This window comes from Poecilia latipinna, unplaced genomic scaffold (assembly GCF_001443285.1).
Source record: "Poecilia latipinna isolate Pla-1442-1.1 unplaced genomic scaffold, P_latipinna-1.0 Scaffold155, whole genome shotgun sequence".
Classification (NCBI taxonomy): domain Eukaryota; kingdom Metazoa; phylum Chordata; class Actinopteri; order Cyprinodontiformes; family Poeciliidae; genus Poecilia; species Poecilia latipinna.
Window position 1 is genome coordinate 13,851 of NW_015112771.1, and position 25,217 is coordinate 39,067.

The following is a 25,217-nucleotide window of genomic DNA, read 5'->3' on the forward strand; positions in this document are numbered from 1 at the left end:
TACAGAACCTATGGAGTATTGTCAAGAGGAAGATGAGAGACTATAAACACAACAGAGCAGACGAGCTACAAGCTGAGCTCCTGAGGCAGTAATTATGCATAAATCAATAAAATCCAGATTAAATTAACATTTATATACACAGGCTCCTATGCTACACTGCAGTCACAGTGTAAAAGCACCCTTTTACTGACATCTAATCTGATCCTTTTGACTGACTTGGATAAATAGTAACTCTTTTATGATTTAAAAGGAGTAACCTTATGAAGTTACAGCACGGTCTAGAAAAGATTAATCTTTGGTCTGTGATAATCCAGCAGAGGGTATAGCCGATCAGGAAGTGAAATCCGTACTGCTTTGTTTTTAAACGTGACTCAAGTTCCCTATTCAGCCTTTAAATTTTGTAGGAACCCGGGATAATGGCTCACCACAACAGGTAAGAAGTACTTAATCTTCCCGCTACGTGCTGTTTGTAAGTGACAGTTTACAGCTAACATGGCGAGGTGTGTTCCGACTTAAATGTCCACATATAGTCCAAAACAGGGACATAAAATTGTCACAGTAACATTTATTAAGTTACTCTGCACATTTTAATTATTCTGTAAGTTTTCCGTAACAATAGCCACCTGTTTATTCTATGCAAATACAGCTATTGTCGCCGTCAAGACTGTAACGTTGACATTGAGAGTTAATGATTGACTATTCTTTTTTTTACGTGCCATTGTAAATGATTTCTCTGACAGCAGCGTTCACGAGGATGTCAAGGTAACGTGACGTCAATTCCCCCTCCTTCATACAATTATAAATTTAATTTAAGGTCACTAAAATTGGCTAAATTTAAAAAAAGTTTTAGATGATAAATGGAAGTTTATTGACATCCCTTTCTTATGCAGTGATGTCAAACAGTGGTGTTGGGACTCAACTGCTGTAATTCTCAAGTGAATTAATTCAATGATTCAGTTTTTGAAAGTTCTTAGTAATTATGATTCAGTTGATAGGTGATTGAATTTTATAAGTTGAAAATGCAGTCGGCAAGGGAAAGACCCAGAATGTCACACACTGATTAATTATATCAGCAATCATTAAAAAAACAAAAAAAACAAAAAAAAAACTACTCCACTCAATATTTTTGAAACCTAAAATCATACCAGGTTTGCACTGTAGCACTGTTTAATCCCAAGCATTGAGGTGAGGACTTAAAGGTAAATTCTCCAGCCATATTTGTCCTCGTTTGTTGGTAACTGATAAAAAAATAATCCACTGACGACTGGAATAATTCATCTTTAATTCACACCAGCTGAAACTTCACGTCCATTTTATTAACTAAAATCAGAGAAACAAGTAGTCCTGTCTCAACATATTGAAGTCAGTATCAAAACGGGCAAAACAAGAAGATATTTAGCTAAACCCCTTGCTAGTTGCTTAAAAAGAAAAAAAAAAAAGCTCGCTACATATAATTTGGCACCAGAACAAAGAGCTTTACTGCAGCTGCTGCTATCGTAGCAGAATTTGCAAATATATTAAGTCTTCCAGCAGCGTCATCAGGAATAAAGCTATATGGAGGATGCAGTTTACCCCGTCGTCAGTGTTTGAGCTTTTCCATGATAAACAGGATTATTATGGAAAGAGGCTCCAGAAGACGTCGGACCTGAAGACAGGCGCCTGCGTGGCTCCAGCTCAGCCTCTCCCAGCCTTCATACGGGAAGCCCTGAAGAAAGTTCACCCTGAAGTCTCTAACAAGTAATTTAGGGGAGGATGATTTTTTTTTTAATCATTTTTCTTTTTCGACATTGAGATTGATCTGTTTCTGATTCCTCCTGACCAGATACTACGGGTGTGGTCTGGTGGTGCCGGAGTCCTTGGAGGGCTGCAGGATTCTGGACCTGGGCTCTGGGAGTGGAAGGGACTGCTACATGTTAAGTTTGCTAGTTGGGGAAAAAGGTCATGTCACTGGCATTGACATGACTGAGGCCCAGGTAGGGAGCAACGACATTACGAATGAAGCCATTAAGACAGACCACAACATCTCAGCCTGTTGTCGAGTTCAAGAGGAATAGTTTCTGGCTTTAAAAATGACATTCATTGGGACAACTTCACAAAGTCTGTAGCAAGTTTGAAAAATTACTTGATTTATTCTTAGTGTAAATTACTGAAGAAAAAAAATGCACAGTATTTGGTAAACTGAGTCTCGTTTAGGGGTAGAAGGTTTTGTAAGCATGTTCAGAAGAAGTGTAAATGGCTAAATGTTAACTTTACAAATGTTTAAACGCGAAACGTTTGACTCGAATTGAATGTGAAATACAAATGTTCAGAATAAACAGCCTATATATCCTGAAAACCCAGATATTTTTCTTCCGTTAAAGCTCGAAGTGGCCAGAAAATATATGGATTATCACACGAAGGAGTTTGGCTACAAGAAGCCAAACGTGAGTTTTGTCCATGGCTACATTGAGGCCTTGTCTGAGGCGGGTCTGGAAAAAAACTCGTTTGACATCATCATGTAAGACACGATCCTTACTTCATCAGGTTTTCTTCTTCTTGTTCTTCTTTTATCCTGTTTGTAACATTGTTGATTTTTGATATTGCTTAGCTCCAACTGCGTAGTGAACCTCTCCCCAGACAAGAAGCAGGTTCTGGCTGAAGCATACAATGCACTCAAGGTGCGCATAGCTTCATGCTTTTACCAGTTGTTTTATTTTTTATTTTTTATCACTATATGTTTGAAGTTGGATTGCTGTAGCGATATTTTCTGCAAATGTGTGTCTCCTCAAGGACGGGGGTGAGCTGTACTTCAGTGACGTCTACTCCAGTGGAAGACTGACAGAGGAAATTAAAAATCACAAAGTGCTGTGGGGTGGGTCACAAATATTCTCTGCCACCACTTGATCAAACAAAATCGGTATTTAAAAAAAAGAAAAGATCAGAATTTAGTGTCAATTAAATTTTGGGTAAACAATTTTTCTATTTACAATGAAACAAAACATTTTCATTAGTTTGATGAGATAGAAAAACAGTTCTGTTAAAAATTAATGACGCCTGTTTATGATGAAACTGACACAGATAACATTTCTTTTTTTTTTTTAATAATAATTGTAATAATTTTTTTTCCTGTCAGAGCGTCACAATAAAAGCATTTTGGGGTTTGAATGTGTGCATGATTTCTCAATGCTGTCAGCTAACCAGCAGTTCACACACCTTCGTAGTTGACTAGTATCAGTAAGGCTTTGTTCCATAGTTTCTGTTGTCTGTCTCATAAAGGTTGGATGCTCTTTGCAGGTGAATGTCTGGGCGGAGCGCTGTGGTGGAAGGACCTGCTCCAGCTGGCTGAGGAGGTGGGCTTTAGTCAGCCACGGCTGGTCACGGCCACCGTCGTCGCCGTTGACAATAAAGAACTGCAGGACGTGCTAGGTTTGTTTTGTAGAACAGCCAATTCTACTTCATTATATTATACATGTTATATATGAGCAAAAGCTCTTTTGTTGTGTTTTCACCTTTTCTGCACCTTCTTTGGCTGTGCAAAACCGCTTCCTCTCAGCGCATTTTTGCATTTCGGTGAACTTAAGTTGTAAGGAACGTCGCACTACAGCGCACTTGCATGAGAGAATTTCATTTAGTGACTTGTACCCCGTTGACGGTTCATGCATGTGTTCATACAGGTGACTTCAAGTTTGTTTCTGCCACGTACCGCCTGTTCAAAGTCCCCAAAGGCAAAACCAAGACCTGCCAGGTCATATATAATGGAGGCATCACTGGGGCAGAGGATATCTTCCAGTTTGACTGTCACTACACCTTTAAGGTCTGTACACATCCTGCGTTGTGACGGCAAAAAAAAAAAAAAATGCACCGTGTTTAAACGGCTGTATTCAATACAGACCAATGAAGTGGTGCAGGTGGACGGAGAAGCGGCTTGCATCCTGACGCATTCCAGATTCGCAGAAGACTTCACTTTCCAGCCACCAGGGGGCTCCTGTGAGCCGTGTTGTGCCAAGCCTAAGGTCAGTGTCATGCTTTTAAGTTTTTGCATGAGGACTTCTCCAGTTTATTGCATGTGTCCTTGTGTCTTTATTGTTGTTTTTTTATTGATGCAGGCTGACACGGTGGATCCTTTCGACCTGGCCTCTCGGTTGGGAACTCGAGGGGGATGCTGCAGCACGAAATCTGCTGATTGCTGCAAATGATCACAGGACGAGCACTGAGAAATGCAGCAGCATGCACTATGCTGTGCGACTGTCCTTTTTCAGTAAGATTAAGATCAGACACTTAATATGAATAAAATTTCAAACTTTCCCTGTTCCAAATGTGCCTTTAAACAGTTTTCTAAGAGAAGAGAGATGGCTGTGAAATGTCACAAAAGGACTTCTTTTTTGGCTTTTCTGAAATCACTTTCTAAATTAAGGATAATGGAAAAATAGTTCAAATCAGAAAAAATGTGAGTAAAGATGACTATAAAATAACTTGCTATTCTTCACAGAGCAACAGTTAAGGTTTTTTTTCTTCTTTTACATGCATTGGCAGTTCTTTTTAATCAACAGGCTCTAACACCATCATGTCCTTACTTAACCTTTGAAAGGTGAAGCTCTAGTTTCTGCAGCCACTCAGGTTCTGAGATGATTTACCGAACTGTACCTGTTGACATTTCCCTGTAACATGTACTCTTTGTGTATAAATAAATCTAATAAATATAATAAATATTGTGTGTCCTCAGGATATCTTGTCTTTATTTGTGAACATTTGGTATTTTTAGTTGTTTTTTTTAACTACTTGTGTGGTGTTTATAAACAGAACTCCACAGATAATTTTAAAAATGCATGTTTTAGTTTTTAGCTGGGCTTTAATGAATTGCTAAAATCCTCAAACCTTTTCGCTATTCAGTAAAGAAATTACATTTTAACTGAAATACTAAAGTTCCAAGTATTTTTACAGAAAAAAAAATACCACATACATGGCTAAACATCTGCTTTAATTTGATGACAACTGAATCCTGTAAGTTGCCCTCTCATACAAGATATAATTTTCATACGTGTCAGACCCACCAACATCTTTTATCTGTGATGACGGCACAAGTGTAGTTTTAATCCAGTGTTGGCCATCATTATTTTGTCTTCAGGACATTTTGACTAGCTGAACATTTTTTCCTCTTGAGAAACTCCTACTCTCGTGTGTTTTTTGGTAAAGTTTGTGTCCTCAAAGGTCACAAGTGAAAAATCTGTATGGATCCCTGTATGCTCGTTTAATTTAACCGCTAAGCTGAATCTTATTTCACACAAAAGCAAAAGGATTCTTGACTTTATGGATTCTCATGTACGTTTAAATGCCCTCCATGGTTACATTCATTTACCTTCCTTGGCCATTTCTCTTGTGTTTGCTTTGACCTAATTTATTAAGGAAGTATGAATGTTGTGTCTAAAGTTATAGCGCACAGCAAGAAATTAATTTTCACTTCGGATTTAGACCACTCTTAAACCTTTATATAGATCATTGTACTCCATTTTATAATGGTAGATATTATAAAGGCATCAACCTGACTGTGTGAGTTAGGTCATATCCTGCTGTAAAACCCACGTTCACTTGAGTTTAAAGGTGGGAACAGATGGCTGGGCATTCTCCTCTGGAAAGAAAGCAGAATTCATGGCTCCAATAATCACAGCACTCAGCTTCAGACCATCACTTTGTAGTTATAATATTTTTTTCTGAAATGACGTATTGGTTTTACCAGTCTTGAATCTTCGACAAAGTTCCATTTTTCTCTCATCGGTCAAAAGAATATTTTCCCGAAAGTCTTAAGCCGCTGTTTTTTGTTTCCTTATGGAAATGTGACATGAACCTGTGTGCTCTTTTTGGTTAGCATCAGTGTTGGACGTTTCCTCTGGATCCTACTCTCTTACTGTTGCTGTAGATGCTTTTCAAGGTATCTCTCAAGGCAACACCAAAACCTGTCAAGTGATTTCAGTGAAGCGATTGCAAGGCCAGAGGACTGCTTACGAATTGACCACCATTACACGTTTAAGGTTTGCATATGCTGCATGCTGTATGATAAAGAAACAAGGTGCATGCACTGTGTCTTCACGATTGTAAATATGTCCAGACTCAGTAGACTAGTGAAGGTGGATGGAGAACGCGTCTCGACACCGTTCCAGCTTTGCAGTGAACTTCAGCTTCCTGCCACCGGGTGGCTCCTGTGAGTCTTGTTGCGTCCAACCTAAGGTCAGTGTCATATTTAAATTCCTGCATGAGGAATTCTCCGATTTATTTGTTTGTTTCGAACCACTGGAGGTCAGTGTGTGTCTGGGATCAATCCGAAGTGTGTGACACACCCAGGGAGCCCTGCTGTGCGCACAGTCACAACTACACATGTGTGCACTGAGGCGCACGCTGCACTCTCTCTCCCACTCGCATACCCACTGAAACATTGCATACGCACACATCCACATGCAAGAAGGTCAAGCAGCTGTCTCGGAGTCATAACCAGAGTGTGGAGTCATGCCGGGGAACCTTGAACAGGAAGGAATGTTCTCTTCTCAGCCAAAGGAATGCCATCTTATCAGCTCCTATAGTCATTTGGCGCACATACACGTACTTATTTGTTACGGAAAATGAGTCCTTAAGAGTCATCCATCAATAATAAATGAGTGTTGCATTCCAACAGTCACTGATGTTTGATTGCATTGGAAACACAGTCACTGTAGAGGCTTATAGACGTATCCGAATGTGGTTTGCCCTCCGGACGCCCCCGGACCCCTGAAGGGAACATGACCCCGGGTGTTGAGGGGTCGTTTGCTGTGTTTGAGTGGTGTGAAAGTGGTGATTTCCTAAACATCCCACAGTGCTACTTAGCCGTGCAGCACGACTGCAAATGTGTGCCAAATACAGTGCTGCATAATGATTACGACGAGCTTGGTCATTGTGATTGAGACACGGTTGTACATCTGACATTTGAACGGACACGGTGGGTTCTTGTGTGTGTGTGTGTCTGTAAGTGTGCGGACGTTCTACACTTCTGATGTCTTTATTGCTGTTGAATTATTGATGCAGGCTGACATAGTAAATCCCTTAAAACTGGCCTTTCAGTCTGCCAGCCCAAGGCCTCATTTCAGCCACAGGGGGATGCTACAGCACAAAATCTGCTGACTTCTGCAAATGATTGTGCAAAGAGGACTCGGAAATACAGGCCCGGCAGCGTGCTGTGCATGAGTGATTTTCCGACTGATGCAATGAAACTGTATTAATGCCTGCTTATGAATGATCGTCATTTGTTTTGCTTGACACTACAGGAGGCCAGCAGCACTAATAGATTACGAGACTTGCATTTTTGCATGTGTTTCGAACTGTGCAGAAATATAAACACTTGCTCTATGAGTGCGATTAGGATGTTTACTTGCAGTGCCTGAAAGATGATTGTGTTATCAAAAAAAAAAATCACCAATAAGTGACTCATCCCTGGATGAGTGTGCTGGTCATGGCTCACCTTAATCTCCTCTCTTACATAAGGATGGTAATGATGTTGAAACCCCAAATCAGAGGGAAAAAAATGGAAGTGGATGCAAATGGGAACTACAAAATAATGTAATGTTCACTTGTCTTAATCACTAGGCTTCATACCATTCATACATGTACCTAGCTTGTTCTAATGAATGTTGTATTAACCTTTACAAAAAGATTTTAATTGGCAATTACAATAGAATATATTATTTATGCCTAACTGAAAAATTCCCAAAAACTAAGTTTATGTCAGCAGCAAAAAAAGTAATAGTAATATATCAGATTTTTTTAATCAAATACTTTAAAAGGACTCTTAAAAAAACTGAAAAAATATCAGAAAAAAAGATTAAATGGAGCAATAAATTGGATAAGTTGAAGCTAAAATACTCAAGAGGAATAAGTTGTACCTGTTTGAACAAACTTTAACAACAAAAGTGTTTTATAATGTATTTTTTTAAATAACTGTTGTTGGTTTATATGGACATACAATGTGTATAGCTCAGTTAGTTTAATTATGTAATAAAATATGTTCATTTTCAATACATGTCTGTGTAATAAGCACTGTATTTTCCAAGTTTCTAAAAATACCCAAACCTATAAGCCCATGTCACTATACAGCGTTTTAATGTGTTGAATTTTTATATATAAAGAGCCACAACAAAGTACTGAAAACACATTATTGTACAGTGTAAACATACTCTACTCTTTGAAATCTCAGTTTAAAATATATATATATATATATATATATATATATATATATATATATATATATATATATATATATATATATATACAAGTTTTTTTAATCTGTCAGCCATAAGCATTGGAATAATCAGATATAAACACTTGAAATCTCTCACTGTGTGTAAGTAGTCGATTTGAACTTAAGATTTTCTTATATACATTTGTGATTGTACTATTTTGTTCTGTATACTGGTGTATTTTGTTGTGCTACCTTCTTGTGTTGTCTGTGAAAACTGTACTTAATTTAATATGTATATGTGCATTTTAGAGTAAAATTGTTGGCACACACTAACTTTTTTTTTTACATTATTCAATTTTTTTTATATGCTCCTGTTTTATGATACTCTTTTCTGCAAGTTGCTTGTGAAAACAATTTGTTTTTTAATTTCTAACTGAATTATATTTTTGCTTTACCTTAAGTCCACTTCCAGAAACAAACAGTCTGACGCTGACCCATGTGGCTTATCTTTTTATTAAATCAGCCAGGAGTCGTGCCCCCGAGTGCAGGGTGCATAAAGAAGCCTGCTTTAAAAAGTCAACGGGTAGAGAGTTCTCTCTGCCTCCAAAGATGAGCTGCACTTGTTCCGGAATCTGATTCGCCAAGGAGGCTGCGGACGCCCCGCCCCCAGGCTCGGCCGCCGCCCCTGATTGGTCCTTCCCGTCGCCCGTCTTGGGGACACAGAGAGAGGCACGAGTTGGCCTGTAAGCCTGCGCTGGCTGCTTCTCAGTGTCGGACACGTAGTGGGAAAGAGCAGGTCCCGATGCACAAGTCACGGCAGCCCTGGGCGGAGATGAAGGCGGACTCCGACTGGCTCTGATTTTTCAAAGCCCTTTTCATTCAGGAGCTTGCTTGCCCAAACGGTCATCGATATGGCAGATCCCTTATCCCCTGGACCCAACATTGCAAAAATGGCGTCACTTAGCCGGGTCCGAGCTTTGGCGATGATTTTCTTAGCTGTCACTGGCTGCTGTGTCACCCCGACAAGTGGCAAGGAGGGCTCCGAGGAGACCGTCATCATCGGGCTCCGGCTGGAGGACACGGACGACATTTCCTTCATGGATAAAGGCTACCTGCGGGTGAGCGAGCGGTCTCGGGTGAAATTGAGGGTCTACGGGCAGAACATCAACAACGAGACCTGGTCCAAGATTGCCTTCACGGAACACGAGCGGAGCCGGGCGGTGGGGGGCTTTGACAGCTCCTCGGGGGATAACCAGAGCCGGGAGGACTCGTCCGGCTCGCATCCCTGCGGAATTAGGACTTCGGATATAATTATATTACCCAACATCATATTGAATCGGAAAACATCCGGAGTAGTCGAGATTGAGGTCAAACCCCTGCGGAAAACCGAGAGGAGTAAAACGTACTACCTTTGCATCGCCACCTCCACGCCGGCGGTGGCCGGGTTGCACGACCCGTGGACGGAGAACACCTGGATCTACCACGACGGGGACGACACCAAAGTGATAGTGGTGGAGGAGAAAAAGTTCCTGCTGCCTTTCTGGCTCCAGGTCATCTTCATCTCCATGCTGCTGTGCCTGTCCGGCATGTTCAGCGGCTTGAACCTGGGGCTCATGGCTCTGGATCCCATGGAGCTCCAGATCGTCCAGAACTGCGGCACGGAGAGGGAGAAGAACTACGCCAAGAAGATCGAGCCGGTCCGGAGCCAGGGCAACTACCTGCTCTGCTCGCTCCTGCTCGGGAACGTGTTGGTGAACACCACGCTGACCATCCTCCTGGACGACATCGCTGGCTCCGGGCTCATCGCGGTGGTCATGTCCACCATCGGGATCGTTATCTTCGGTGAAATCGTGCCGCAGGCCATCTGCTCCAGACACGGCCTGGCCGTGGGGGCAAACACCATCTTCCTCACCAAGTTCTTCATGCTGCTCACCTTCCCCGCGTCCTACCCGGTGAGCAAGCTGCTGGATTACCTGCTCGGACAGGAGATCGGCACCGTGTACAACAGGGAGAAGCTGCTGGAGATGCTGCGCGTCACGGACCCCTACAACGACCTGGTGAAGGAGGAGCTGAACATCATCCAGGGCGCGCTGGAGCTCCGGACTAAGACCGTGGAGGACGTCATGACGCCGCTGAGAGATTGCTTCATGATGCCCGGGGACACGATCCTGGACTTCAACACCATGGCCGAGATCATGAGGAGCGGCTACACGCGCATCCCGGTGTTCGAGGGCGAGAGGTCCAATATAGTGGATCTGCTGTTTGTCAAGGACCTGGCCTTCGTTGACCCGGATGATTGCACGCCGCTCAAAACCATCACAAAGTTTTACAGCCACTCGCTGCATTTTGTGTTTAATGACACCAAGCTGGATGCGATGCTGGAGGAGTTTAAAAAAGGTGAGAAAAGCACGTTTGTTGTTCTCCCTGTATGGAAAGCCAAAAGTGACACAATCCAATACATTTTTTTTTAATTAAGTCATCTTTCATGTAAGTCTTATAATAATTAATTGGGAAATTCAATCGCCAATTCAATATTTAAAGCATGGTTTTAAATATTAATTGTGTCAAAGTCAGGGTAGTTACAAAGCTATTAATCCACTGGTTTTCAACCACAATGTGTGTCTGATCATATTCATGTTTTATATATTTTCAATCATTTTGATCATCTTCACTCGATCTTTATTCAATTGCAGAATAAGCATTAATACTTATTTTTATTAGTATTAATTTATTCATTCTTATATATTTATTAATATTTCTGATCTCTTCATTTTGTAATATACTTTTTTCACTTTACTTTTCATGTTTGCCTCTGGACCTCTCCTTTAGCGAAACTGTAATTGTCAGAAATAGTTAGTTATGCTGTGTAGTACACATAAACAGCTGTTTAACATTCAAGATGTCTAATTGTGACAACGTACCCATTTTTGAGATATGATAACCTTAAGTATAGATCTGTATAAAATTAGAATGTTACTATTATTATTATTATTATTATTATTATTATTATTATTATTATTAGAATGTTATTAGAATGTTTCATTTAAAATTGACAGCATGAATCATTCAAATTGGTGCTATTACAAGATATTCCACAGTTGTTTATTGTCATTGTAGTTTTGAGTCCTAGTCTTAAGAAAAAATTTAGAATAAACATACCAAGTTCTGCAGTACTTACTGTAGCTTTTACCTGCCAAAGGTTTTTCTCTTTAAAGACTGACTCGAGTCTAACAAATGGATTTGAACTGGTTAGTTAGTCAGGCTATCTGCTCAGATAGTTTAACAGTTTTAATAGATGAATGGATGGTAGCCAATTGTGTGGCACTACTTTTGCTTTCAAACCATAACTGTCCCTGTTTTCTGAAACGCTAAACTGTAACTGAGGGAAAAACACAGGAACTTTATTTCAATGGTGCCCCCAAGACGGAGCATGGCAAATGTAGATCAAGTTAAGCTAGCACTTTGTATGCGATTCGGTTATGTTTTCCCGAGTGTGTTCTTGTCTTTACGCAATTAAATAGTTAACATAAGACTGAATTCAGTGGATCCAACATACATCACGGTATTGTACCTGCAAAGCAATAAAAAGTAAAAACGCTTGCTCTGCTGAAACACTTGTTTGTCAATCTGCATAAAATTAAGCATGAAGTGTCTGGAGAATTTGCTGACAGATTTGAAAAAATACATACATGATTTATTTTTTTTTATTAAGTAAATATTTGCGTTTAAAATGTAAATATAACATCAATTTAATAAAGAGATTAAAAACTTATGAATACTTAGTTACAGATAAATACCTTATTCAATGATTGAATTGTGGCACTTTTGGTTCTCCATAGCGCGGGTATTGTCTGTACATGTGCAATGTTTCAGGACTCTCACTCCTTCACTCGTTATTAAACTGGTGTTTCACCTATCTGCTCTTCCTCTTGAGTCAGGTAAGGTATTGGATGAGTTGTGTCATAATTTGTGAACCAAAGCTGACCTTTCATTCTGCTCTGGATGCCTGTGTTGCAGCTGCAGGCCAGGTTGTTTCAAATGACCTCAGAAATAGTCTAAACCTGATTTTCAGGAGCAGAGTGAGGAGAACGTATTTCTGCCCTCCTTTTGACAAGATATTCCTTGCAGTGAAAGCAAACAAAACAAAACAACAACAAAAAAATCACAGGAGCACCACGTTGGGTTTGTTTTAGCCTCATCAGCCACATCCTTAGCCACCAGCTTCCTGTAAACGGGGGAGCAGGAGGTGCCCTTATCACTCTCCATCACTTCCACTCAGTGTTAATGTTCACACTCTCCCACTCTCCTCCAGCTTCCCACAGCTTCTTACCTCGCCTCTGAAGCCTCCCCTGCCTGCCTCCCCCTCTTTCTCTCTCTCTCTCTCTCTCTGATTTGTAAAGCAGTGGGACATGTGGGAATGGTGCAACGGTGGAGCCGGGGTCATCAGGTGAGGGCATCTTGTTCGAGAACCTGCTTAAATCCGTCTCTGCCTCTCTCCTGCTCGGATCTGAGAGCGATGGTGGTGATAACGGCTTTTGCCCAGTGCTGGAATGCGGTTGGGTGGATAATGAATAACAGCCTCTAGCACTTCTGAGCCCCCGAGTGTTTGTCCGCGCATGTCGTTCGGCAAAGATGCTTACCTCACCTGTGGTTCATTTGGCGGAGGGGGGCGGTTTGGTTTCCGCCCTCGCTCCGTGGGTTGCGTCTGACTAAAACAGCTGCTGCTGGACTTTATGCAGGTTCCTCCTAAAAACACAGAGCTGCAGGAGGGGCAGCGAGGCGCGCCCGTCCGCAGCTCATTTACCAATACTCTAAAATGTTGGAAAAAGCGTGATTGGGTAGCCTTGCATGCTCATTAGAATAATCACTTTATTTTTAAGAGGATTAATCAGGAGGTACAACAGAACAAATCATTCAGCTCCATTACCAGAAATTAGGTGAAGTTCTCCATGCCAAATTAGCATTACGTAACGTACTATTTGTTTTCATCACAGTTGACTGGTTACAGACAGGCACTGTTGTTGGGAGGAAACAAACGTCCGTCTTTCGGGGTTTATTTTATTAGTATTGTTGCCGCCATGTAAAGTGGAAAAGCATCGATACATTTTGAGCTTTTTTTGCACTTTGTCACATTACATCGACTAACTTCCATGTATTTTACCAGGCTTTTGTTTGATACGTCAACACACAGCAGTGGATAAACTGTGCTGTGGAAGAAAACTGACTCATGGCGTTCACTTTTATGATAGCTAAAGTTTTGCAGAACCACATCTCTACCAGAGGGCCTGGCGATAAATAAAGCGATTTTATCAATTAATAGAATTTTCTGTTTTTGAAGATTTCATTTTTGGGAATAAAATGGTTTTATTTCCATCATTCACCCAAGAACAGTCATCTTTTTTTTTTTGCCATCTTTTATTTATATCAGCTTTGAAGACTGGTCAACTCACAGAAGGAATGATTGGAATGAAGGCCAGTTTTTTAAAGATATTTTATGGATTTTTTTTAAGGAAAAAAAAGTGAATTTTGTATTTTAAAAAAATTATTTTTAAGCTATATTACCCAGACCTATTACCAGCCTTGCACAGCTATGACTGGTGTTTTTTTCCATACCAGTCATAGCTGTGGAAAGCTATGACTTTTAAAAAACATTGCAAAACTATCTTTTGAAAGCTTGTTTGACGCTTTTAACAGCTTCAAACTAGGCTTACCTCATTCTACAATGTTCTCCTCTTGTAATAGAGGATTCAATTTTGTTCTAAAATCTGAAAACAGAAAGACATTTTAGTTTAATTTCATTGAACTAATCATAATATGTTCTCATAATAAGACATCTCATGTTGTATGTAGAGGAGAGCTTCTTCTCCTCCAGAGTCACTATGGCTCTCTCTGTTTGACGCTCTCCTTGCCCAGTCTGTCTGTTTAGATGGACAGCCATGTCCTGGTAGGTTTACAGCTGTACTGTACTGTTCCCATTGTCAGACGATAGACTGAACAGCATCCAGTGTGGTAGTCAGTGCTTGGGATGTTGTTTTATGACGTAGCCTCTTCTACATCTTTATCCCTGACGTAACTGGTGTGATTCTTGGCCTTTACGGTTGTTGGGTCTTCACTAATGTTCACTAAATAACTTTCAAAGCTGCTCTCTGGACTGTAGCTCTAAAATCAACACCTAGGGAGGCAGAAGGACTTTACAGTCTCTTGTGAAGGAATGGGTCACTCTGAGGTGCTCGGTGAATGCCAGTGTGGTTCCATGCAGTCATTCCTTCTACATCAACTATTAGTGATATTTGAAGTGAAAGGGCATGTAAAATCACCAAACAGGGTTAGTTGACGGTGAGGCACACGGTAGTTATTTTCAGACCTGATTAGCAGAAAAACAGAGCATGAAATGTGCTTCTAGTGGTCAGCAGCTGTGCCCAAGCCCTGCTCCACCAGTGTAAAAGCATGCTGCCGCTTGTCTTTGTGGTGGCACGTGGAGCTGCGTCCTCTGACGTGTTCTTCTCCTTGCTGCAATCCAGTGGACGACTGTGTGTTTGGCAGGAAGCAGGAGAACAACACCGGGCTGACTGTATTCTTCAAGCACAGCCTTTGGTGCAGAGTGGGTTTTGGTACGAGGCTGTTGTTCAATGGTTGGGTTCAGCCCAGGTGAATTCATTGGAAGGAACACTTAATGCTTCCACAAAAGACAATTTTTGCGCAATTTTCTGCTTCCAGTCTTCAGGAACTGTTTTGGCTTCTTCTTGCAACGAGTTCAGATCACAGCCCTGACGCAGGAGCACCGTTTGATCGTCAGTGTCTGGCCTCACAAATGAGATTTTGAAAAAAAGGAAATGGTCAGAAATTCCCATAAACACAGTCTCAAATTTGGTTTAAAGCCTTCCTGGAGGAGTTAAAGTTCTTGGTGTGATGTAGTGTGGGCCAACACCATAATTAATCATTTGTTTTAACAAATGATTGGCATTAAATTTCATGTGTGTAAAAAAGCAAGTGGTTCAAAACTTTTATAGCGCTTTTCCAGGCTTTATATGCACAACTGTGGCATGGAGACTGTAACACCAATCACCAGGTAACGCTGATTTAAGCACAGTTGCCGAGCAACAAGCAGCATATGCGTGTCCACCCAAACAGATGATTAAATAGCTGATATCGGCTTGTTATATTTGTGTTACAGTATGAAGAACAGATACACTAATCTGTGCAATAAGATCTGAAACCTAAATCTAATTGCTGATTTTCTTTCCGTAGATTAAGTAAAAATCATCATCATTTTGTTTTTGCACTTGCTGGAATATTGTTCTGCTGTTAATACTCATCTTTAGATTAGATTAAACTTTATTGTCTCCATGGGGAAATTTGCGTTGCACTCAATTTTGCATGTGCAATTTTGCATTTTTATTGACGTACGTTTTAAAAAAAAACATTTTGGTGAAGTTACAGTCGACCACGAAATAATCCAGGAGCAAACTCCTGGGGACTACTCATCGTTTATGCTAATCCTAAAACGAAGAAAGCTGTGCTTTCAAGCCAGTAACTGACCTGTCCAACTTGACTGATGCTAAATGTTAATTGTACAACTCACAGTAAGACTACTGAGTTTTATAAAATGGTTACTTATGCTTTTAGTCTTTGGGTACAGAAGCTTCCAGGAATACAGAGGCTCAAAAATTAATATAAAAAGCTTTCCCTGGGCATGTTCTTAATTAGAGAAACATCTAATGCTTCTCTCTGAGTTTGTGCTTTTTGACTGAGAGACAACGCCTTGGAAAATATTTCCTTTGCCTTAAAGTTTTTCACATTTTGCCATCTGAAAAGCCAAGATATGGCTTTTCAAAGTTTTTTTTTTTTAATCCAAAATAAAATCAGAAAAGTGTCCAGTCTCAGTATTTTGTGCTGCTCGTCTTTTGGGGTTTGTCTCTTACAGCTTTTCATGTTTTGGAGATTGTAGTATTTTTTATTTTTTTTTCTTAATTCTTCTTAGCAAAACAGCTCAAGTTCAGTCAGATTGAATGGAGAGTATCTGTGAACATCAGTTTTCAAAAATTCACGGTTGGATTTAAATCTGGACTTTTACTGGGCCATTTTATCACACAAATATCCTTAAATCTAAACCACTTATACATTAAGGTGAACTTAAAGCCAAGTCTGAAGCATCTTGGAGCGTGAAAATGTTCACCTGAGCACAGCGCCTTCGAACACATTGCCCGCTACTTGACAAACTTTAAAGCAGACTTCTACTGCTTTTCTTCTTGTCACTCCTTCGTACCTAGACCAGATTTGGAAAGTGCATGATGGGTAATTGTCCTGTCAACAGAGTCTCTCACCTGAGCAGAGCAGGATGTCTGCAGGTTTTTCAGCAAGTCAGATCTAAGACCGAAGAACTACAAATATTGGGGATTGTTGAGGGATTCTACTGTATTACATTCATAGCAAAAACTATGACATTTTCTGGGGTTTGTTTGAGGCTTTTGGCAGCAGCTTTGTCCTTCTCACACTGCATATGGCTCTCTACAGCCTTTACCCCCACAGCGCCAAGATTTCCTTTTTTCTTTCACAGAATGTGTCACGCCTCAGAGGTACAAAGAAGTGAAGCGGTGATGAAAATGACCACGGTACAGCTAACTGCCTGTACATTTTCCCTTACACACGATTGACACAAAAAAACATGCTAGCTAGTTAGCAAGTGTCTATTAGCAGAGATCCAGCAAGAAAAAGAAGTAGACATGCAAGACTAAGTAGTGCTGCTATGAAAACATTTAAGACCTAATATATTTAAGGTTAACTTACATGTTTTAAAATGAATTGAGAACATTATAAGGCATTCATTTTAGATACATAAATTTAATACCTTAGAGACTATTTAAGGATGCGTGGACACTGAGGATCAGTACAGCTCCTCCAGAGTTACAGCGCGTCTCTTGACTGCTTCTCTAAATAATGCTCTCCCTGACCGGCCTGTCAGATTAATTGATCATTTAAGACATTACTCTACATGCAGTTGGACTTTACTTACTAATTAGGTCATTATGAACCTTTTGGTTGCGTTTATTTTTTTTCATTTGGCATTGTCAGAGAAAAAGGGCCTGGATGCTAATTCACCCTTTCAGAGCTTGATGTGTTAAAGATTTTGCGGATTTTCTTGACATCTTGACATTTCTGCACCTAATAAAATACGCTCAGGTTTCCAGTTGTATTAATGTGGGAAACAAACAAACAAACAAACAAACAAAAAAAAAACGGGTGTAAATGTTTTTTCCTCCTCGCTGTAGTTTTGGTCAACCTGCTGTGCGTCCCACCAGAAAGCAGCACCAGGTCCGTGTCTGCGTCGCATTTGCAACACGCTTACAGTAAACCAGTCGGTTTAGCTTTAGTGGCTGAATCAGAGTGTTCCTGCGGCTGGCGGCACACCAGAGGGAATTTGCCTTCGCTTCGCCTCCCTCTGGGGAAGTCATAAGCGACTGTTGAAGGGAGGGCGGCGGGGTCAGAGTTTCCAGTCAATCTGGCTCTGGTCGCAGTGCACTCTCACTTCAAAGTGCTTTGTGTTATAAGTCACTGTTAATTAATTTGTTGCCTCTCGCAGAGCTGCGTGCGTGTCTGAAGACTGTTGCAGAAAGAATAAAGGGCCACGTATATCAAACTCGCAGTACGTCCAGGATGCTGTCCGACGTCTTTCTGCGATTGTTGTGGCCTAAAACTTGAAATACTTTTTTTTTTTTTTTTTTTTAAAAAAGTTGTGGTTAAATTTGCAATTTATTTAAATTTTCACTCTTTACTCCCACATCATCATCCTGCGGGGAAATCTGTGTTCGATGAGTGAATTTGCATTAATGGTTGCAGTCGCAACCTACTGGAGATACTGAATATTGCGGTGTTTCTTCTCTCGTACATGTTGGGGATTTCTTGGAGGTTATATTTTTCCACTCTTCCATAATTCACTTTAACACTTTCATTGAGGTTTCTGGTCTCAGAATCGACACAAAAGTTCATCTTCTCTGTAAAAGAAAGGGAGGCGTTACACTGTGATTCGTTACATCATATTTGGCCACATCTTAGCGACACACTGTACTGTCACAGGTCTCCACAACACAGGTCCAACAGGTCAGGGGTCGCAGCGAGCTTCACGCGGGAGCCTTTTAATGCAGTCAGACACCCTGGTGGAAACTTCTGGCCCCTTCATTAATTGCCGTGTCTCCGACTGCAACAATTACCGTCATGCAGGGGTTGTTTGGTCCAGCTGCAGGGTCACTGGTTAATGAGTGGGTCAGCGCATGCCATTTGGGACTAAACCGAGTGGCAGGGGCAAAAACAGGAATTCGGCTTTTGAGGGAGGTGTGCTATTCCTGAAAGTCAAAGTTACTCAATGTAAGTCAGCGGACGGGGCGCTGCTCACGTCACAGCACGTGTTACCGTAACCGTAAACTCAGTTGGCTCTAGCTCTGTTGTTTTAGTTTGTCAGCTCCCTGCTTGTCGTGAATATCCATATTACTTTGTATTCAGCTATGATTTTTTCTTTTTTACTTTCGGTTTCAGAGTAAGGCATCCTGGGTAAAAAACATTGAACTACTTCCCCCTGATTCCTGTAATATAGGCCAATCTATGCTTAATTCAGACTCAGCAACCTAAACGACCTCTGTGTGCAGTGCTTCGTCTTAAAGGAGCGGGGGGGAGAAAGTTTTTCCTGTTGCAGCTTTGACCAAACCGTTGTGCTTGGTTTTCTGTTCTCGGTTTGTTGTTGTGGTGGAGGATATGACAGCAAGCGCCTGGTAAAAACCGGGGGATTAAATGGCATCATGTTGGTAAGAACACTTATTGTTTCCTGATGAGGGACTCTCCTTTGAACTCAGTAAGAATTAATCAGCCAGCTGCTCACTTTATTAGAAGTGAAGAGGTTTTTTTTCTGCATCTCAGTTTACTTGTTCTTACAGGGCACAAATGTTGTGCGGAGATTTTCTCCTGTGCGGTATGGGATTTTTTTTTTAGAAAGGTGCGGTTGTTTGTAGCCAGAATCACAGTAGAGCAATCTGTGTTTTGTTAAAAAAGCTATCCAAACTAAACCTACTTGAAAAATAATTGTCTCGTTTGTTAAATCATGAACCAAAGACAACTGTTTGCACTTTTTGGGTTCAGATTAAGTAGTTTTGCCCTACCTTTACTTAAGAATCTTCTCCCCACAATGCTTGGATCATGTGTTGAGGGAGTTTCTCCTGAGTTAGCAAACAGAAACTAAAATGAATGAATTAATCGCATGGTAAATTGAAACAGACGCAATAATTTCCATTTGCATGATTTATGATTTTTCTCTTTTCTCTCTTTTGACCAAAAATCGGATGATAATTGCAACTTGTTTGGTGCACTGGTCTCAACTAGCTCTTTCTTTTTTTTTGAAGGACCATTTTGTTTACCGAGACTTCATAATTCATGTTGATTGTCATTTCAGTTATTTTAGTTATTATTTTGGGATACTTAACATGTCTTCCAGTTCCAGTGTTAAATGTTCAGTAGAATTTAAAATGTATTGATGAATTTATTAGCACTTTGAAATGTATTTCTAATACTGTATAAAATAAGTCCAGTTAAAATATGAGCTAGCAGTAAGCCAGTCCTAAAGAATAAATAGAAAGTACTGGCCTTTTTTTGTTTTGCTGAATGTGTCAACAAAATGCGACATGTCCATCCAAACTCTCCAGCTTTGGACATCAATGAGGAAGCAAATGACTGACTCCTGGCGTGTGAGGTGTTGACTGGACTGAACTCTGGTGTGTGTCGTGTTGCAGGACTCGCTTTAGATTTGGCCTGCATTCTTCAGATTCTGGTGCAACATGGAGTAGGCTTTTAAGACCCGATTAGTACAGCAGTCGAGTGTGAATCTGGACATGGTGCGTTCCCACAGCCTGTCCGATGGGGAATTATAACTTTTCTTTACATTTGTTTTTTCTTTCTTTTTTAATAGATCTCATAATACTACATCACTCACCTCAAAATCATCTTCATTATACGGCTGAATAGCCAACTTTGCAACAAACTTAAATGTAGAATTCAACTTGCTTGCATTAGGTTAAGTTTGCAGTAGTGCAGTGCAAGCCTGGACTGGGTTGTTCAACAAAGAAACTGCTAAGTATTACCTTACTATAGTTGGAATTAAAGGGAAAGTACTTTAGCCTCCAAGTTTGCTCCACTTGGCAAATGTCTCCAAAAGGGCAGTCAGACACACAGTAAGCTGCTGTGAAAGAAGTAATCACGTATTTCTGAAAAGTTAACCCCTTGTTAATGACCTGTTGTGTTTGAAAGATGCTTGATGTGTCTGACCTGGTCCCTGCTGATGCCATCTCTTGCAGTCATGAGCAACCAAGAGGTTATTAATAGCAGAATGTTTAGTTTGCTTTACTCAAAGGGTTTGTCTAGAAAGTCTGGTTCATTTGGAGAGGTGGGAATGCGTAATTGATCTATGATGCGGACCGAGGAGCGAACCCTGGTCCTCCTAAAAACTTAATTCCCAGCTCGTTGAAGTGAACTCTGGTGCTGTTTTAATGAATATGTGGATGCAAGCGGACCGGAGCAGGAAAAGCAGGAAGCGAACTGTAGCGCAGGGCATTCTGGGTAAATACAACCAAAACAAACAGGCAAGTTGAGCGCTAGCGAGAGAAATGGCTCATAGTCTTTTGCCAAAGACAAAAGAGAAATCCTACAAACGCTAAAACCCGACACCACTTCATTTTTGTCTAACTTTCGCGAAGAAGGAAGAGTTTAACCGAAAACCTCTTCTTCGGAGGTTTTCGAGTTGTTTCCTTCAGAGGTTGCAGCGCCACCACAGGCAGGCAAGGTAAGAAATGTTGCAATTTTGGTCCCCAATCAAACCGAGTCACCGTAAGCTTGAGGGATAGTTCATTGTAGCAGATATTGCGTTATTAGGGCGTTTCCTTCGGTCACAGCAGAGATAAAAACAGTTACAAATTGTCTGAAGTGGTAAAATATAACATGACACCGTTGCATCTTTCTGCATCAACCCGGCTGCAGACTCATTAGTGACTCCTGTCACGTCCAGTGATGCGCTGCTCCTCAAGAACTGCTTTTTGTAGTTCTGTGTTGTGCGTGTAGTTAAGGGGCCGAGCCTGCCTTCGGCGCATGTTGCCTAGGTTCTGTCGCCATGCGCCACGGTGGAAAAATTATTATGCAATTCAGAATGCAACCACCCCCACGCTGCTTTTATTAATCTGTTTCCCACAACAGCGATCGCACCGGACCTCTACGTGCCTTTATTTATTTTTTTCTCTAGTTTACAGATAGACTTTATGATTTGTGTCGTCACAGAACTATAAGACTCAGAAGCTCTTACTGAAACTTAGAGCAGATCCAAAAAAATAGCTTTTCACACTCTTCATCTAGTTTGATTAAGACGGTAATGTTTTTTTTTTTAAAGAAGGGGACAACTGTAGATATGTACCCATAAAACCATGCAGCCTTTTAATTCCACTTTACGATTAAGAACTACTTTCTGTTGGTCGATCACATGGACTTCCAATAAAATAAAATGAATTAAAATTGATGGTTGTCAAGTTTAGAGGTTATGACTACCTTTGCAAGGCCCAGTACAAGTATGAATCTCCAAAGCAAAACATTTTCTCATGTTTCTTTGCATAAGCTGCTGTCAACTCAAGCACCTTACAACCACTGCAAGTTCACAAAGGCACTGAATTTTCCAGAGCAATCGTAAATATAGTTCACAAATAAAACAGACCTGTTTTTATTTTACAAGACATAATTTTTTAAAGAAAAATCCTCAATCAGTTTTTTTCCCCTTCTCATAAAAAAACAATTCATTACGTCTTTGAAAAGGAGGAAATGCTTGTTTTGTATGTGGTTATGTCTTTAAGATTTTATCTGAGTCATTTGGGTGTAGATCATTACGTCACTCATGTAAAATGAACGGAAATTACTGCCATTACTGTCGCTGCACTGTATGATGATTAGGAGAGGGATTATGCTCAGATCAGTGCGTCTTAATAGCAGATTGGAGTTCTCAGAAGTCGGTACCGTTTTCCTGTTAGCGTCAAATATGCTTCGAAACTGACTGAACGTATGAGAATTCGGCTAATCTTGTTGCTTGCCTCAGCAAGACATACAGAAGGTAGAAATATGAATGTCTGCTGAAGCTCCTTGCGACAACAGGTGTAGGTTTTGTTTTCATGTCCACTGTGGATAACACCGTTCTTAGCTTATTAAATTTGAGAGCATCAATGTATTAAAAGCTATTAATACATATCACTTGATATCTTTTTGATTCACTTTGCTAAACTTCCTAAACTATCCACATCTTGCCATTTAAATGATTAAAATACTGTTTTTTCTATCTTTCATGAAGCAAATACCTCTCTTCTGTTTACATCTAGCGTGTTTCTTATGTGATCTTGATCTTCAGAGTGGAGAGCCTTAAATCAGACAGCTAAAACAAAGAAAAGCTGCTAACTTTTCCAAATCCTTTTACAGACACAGATCTGTGTCAGATTTTTAACCTTTTGAGGTTAAAAAATCTATGTCAGATTTTTAACCTTCAAATTTTTAACCTCAAAAGGTTAAAAATGCTTTAAAAAATTCTTTAATTTTTAACCTCAAAAGGTTAAAAATCTGACGCATATTTGTGTCTGTAAAAGGATTTGGAAAAGTTAGCAGTTCATTCAGCCTTCCTGTTACCTGCTGAGACCTTGCTCTCTCTCCTTCAGTCTGAATGAACCGCAGACATGCATCACAAGATCCAGTTTCATTTCCGTGCTTCCTCCGACATCAGATTCAAACACCTCACTGATACCGAAAATGTAACGGCGTCCATCACTCTGATATCAGCATGATCTGGTTACACTTAGAGTAGTGTGGCTCATTGATTGGGAAAGTTGGGATTTTTGAGATTCTGGCTGGGCCAGTAAATCTGAACTTCCACCGATTTCTCTGTGCATCTCCAGTCCAGAGTTGCTGGTGTGTGCTAGAAGCTCCGTCAGAAAGCCTGCGGCTCGTCGGATCACTCATAAACAAGAATCCTGTTTGACGTTAATTGTTAAAGACAGAATGCTGAGCTTCAGCTGCGCTTCAACATTTGGTTTGAGGCAAATAAGCCGAAGTTGCTGGATGGCAGATGGAAGAACTTCTGGTGAGACAGTAGTAGTTTTAAGGTTGTTGACTGGGTTGTATATGATATGACGATATTCTTTTAATCATATTTATACCTTCCACAGTTTAGCCACGTGAAAATGGATTCTGGCAGTCCTAATAATGTAAACAAGCGAAGCAAAGCTGTTGTTGATTCAGCAACTGTGGCATTAAGAGCAAATATTGATGCCGCATTAAAATATCCGCTCTTGGTCAGAGAGAGCTGCGGTGACAAGCTGAAGGAAGCTTGTGTGTATTGCAAGAATTGTGAATTCACAAACCTATGCATTTTACTTATGCTTACATATTTTATATTCATGTTGTTAAATTAACAGCATGGTTAAAAAAAAACACATGGTTTTAATAGGTTTTCCTTCAGAAATCCAGTCTTCAGAGCATAGTGAGCAAACAGTGGTGCTGCGGTTGCAAGCTGAAAACCCAAGAAGTAATATTTGTGAAAAGCTCTGTATAGTAAAATATCAGTTTGCTTTCTATCAGTTCTGGCTTTAGATATCTACAGATTATAAAAATTTTAAAAAATCCCCCGGACTTAAGAGAAATGTGTAAAACTAATGACACTCCTCCATCTTGCCAGCATCTTGTGGAAAACTTTGCTGCAGCAATTACTTGAGTTAATTTTCTCTCATATGACTTCTTGTTTTTCGCAGACGGCCGTTTCTCCTATGCTTCTTTACGATACTTCTATTTGAGAGTTTCATATATTTCAGTTCATAACATCTTTCTTTCTGAATCAAAAGTTACAAATGACTTCCAACTGAAGCGGAAAAAGGAAACCATGTATTACAGTAGACCGCCGTATTGGTGGGAGTTGGGGACCACAACTACCAGTGAATAACTGAGATCTCCTCTAAGTATGCTTACAAATATTTCAAACAACAAATATATCTTAATATGCATTAATGCACGTGGCGTGTTACAGAAGTAAACATCTAAAGTCTTCCTTATTTCCTGTCTTTTGTGTACAGACATCAGCACTGAGAAAAATTAAAGTCCTGTCAAGTAGAATTGCACAAAAGTATTTCAGCCTTCACTAGTTGCATTTTCTTCAGGATATTTTAGATACGTTCTGCAAAAACAATCTGTGAACAGGCAAATTTTCAAATTGTTCCACACCAAATTATACCGAGGAAAAATAATCACAAACTACTTTTTAAAGACTCCGTAAGAACTCTCCATATGTTAGACATTGAATTATGAGTTGAAAACTAACATCAGGAATGCCAACTTCTCTTTTGATTTAGGGTAATATTTTCTTCCAGTTCTTACAAAATGTTCTCTTAATGTCTGATACTCAGTTTTTTTACCATTTGTTCAGTATTCTGCCTCAGAAACTGTTAGAGTGTTTTGTGTTTGTTGTGTCACACCCCCAGTATGCAAAAGAGCTCTGAAGCTGAAGCTGTTTAGTTGTACCAGTTAGACTGTTTCTTCAAAATCCTCCCCACTTTAAAGCAGGTAGCAGCTGGAAATGGCATTTGAACTCTTCAACTGAAAGCAGCAAGAGAGGAAAAAAAAACTGCTCTAACTTCTGCTTTCATAGAAAAACTTAAAGATGACGATGATTCATGAGTAGATGATCCCTGTAGATGTTTTACTGCTATACCAGATTTAATAGAGGTGCAAACCCACATTTTTACGCACTGCTTCTGTATTATGGCTCAATTTTTACAACATTTCAACTTCATTAAAATTTCACATAGCTGTGTTTTTTTTATTTATTTTATGCCCCGATTTTATAGATGAATGTGCGGGAGTTTATTTTTTTGCCATTTTATCGTGATTATAGGTAGATTAAAATGAAAACAGTGAAATTTTTTCATACGAAACTGTTCATTTAACAAAAACAGTACATTTTCTAACACTACTAAATATAAAAAAAAGT

At 40.1% G+C, this 25,217-nt stretch overlaps 2 protein-coding genes across 4 annotated transcripts in view; both read left to right on the forward strand.

Moving 5' to 3' along the window:
* Positions 1 to 249: 249 nt before the first annotated feature.
* Positions 250 to 4,704, forward strand: as3mt (arsenite methyltransferase). 2 transcript variants are annotated; one of them, XM_015029484.1, is made up of 11 exons: positions 250 to 433; positions 741 to 762; positions 1,610 to 1,737; positions 1,823 to 1,973; positions 2,361 to 2,497; positions 2,588 to 2,657; positions 2,770 to 2,851; positions 3,274 to 3,405; positions 3,654 to 3,793; positions 3,870 to 3,992; positions 4,086 to 4,704. In XM_015029484.1, the coding sequence occupies exons 1-11, from the start codon at positions 417 to 419 to the stop codon at positions 4,173 to 4,175; spliced, it is 1,092 nt and encodes a 363-aa protein (XP_014884970.1). In that variant the 5' UTR covers positions 250 to 416; the 3' UTR covers positions 4,176 to 4,704. The 2 variants fall into 2 exon arrangements, with proteins under 2 accessions (XP_014884970.1, XP_014884971.1); XM_015029485.1 differs by having other exon boundaries at positions 744 to 762.
* A 3,831-nt stretch (positions 4,705 to 8,535) lies between these two features.
* cnnm2b (cyclin and CBS domain divalent metal cation transport mediator 2b) overlaps positions 8,536 to 25,217 on the forward strand; it is a 55,737-nt gene continuing 39,055 nt past the window's right edge. Inside the window, exon 1 of one of the 2 annotated variants that reach the window (XM_015029487.1) lies at positions 8,536 to 10,576. In XM_015029487.1, the coding sequence (XP_014884973.1) occupies positions 9,091 to 10,576 (1,486 nt within the window). In that variant the 5' untranslated portion in view covers positions 8,536 to 9,090. The remainder of the gene's footprint in view (positions 10,577 to 25,217) is intronic. The other variant, XM_015029486.1, reaches the window with a different exon arrangement.

Bases quoted from the DNA above. Each gene is read 5' to 3' on its own strand.
- as3mt (XM_015029484.1), top strand. The intron at 2,852-3,273 runs GTGGGTCACAAA...TGCTCTTTGCAG, and splicing joins AAATCACAAAGTGCTGTGGG to GTGAATGTCTGGGCGGAGCG. The intron at 3,993-4,085 runs GTCAGTGTCATG...TTATTGATGCAG, and splicing joins CGTGTTGTGCCAAGCCTAAG to GCTGACACGGTGGATCCTTT.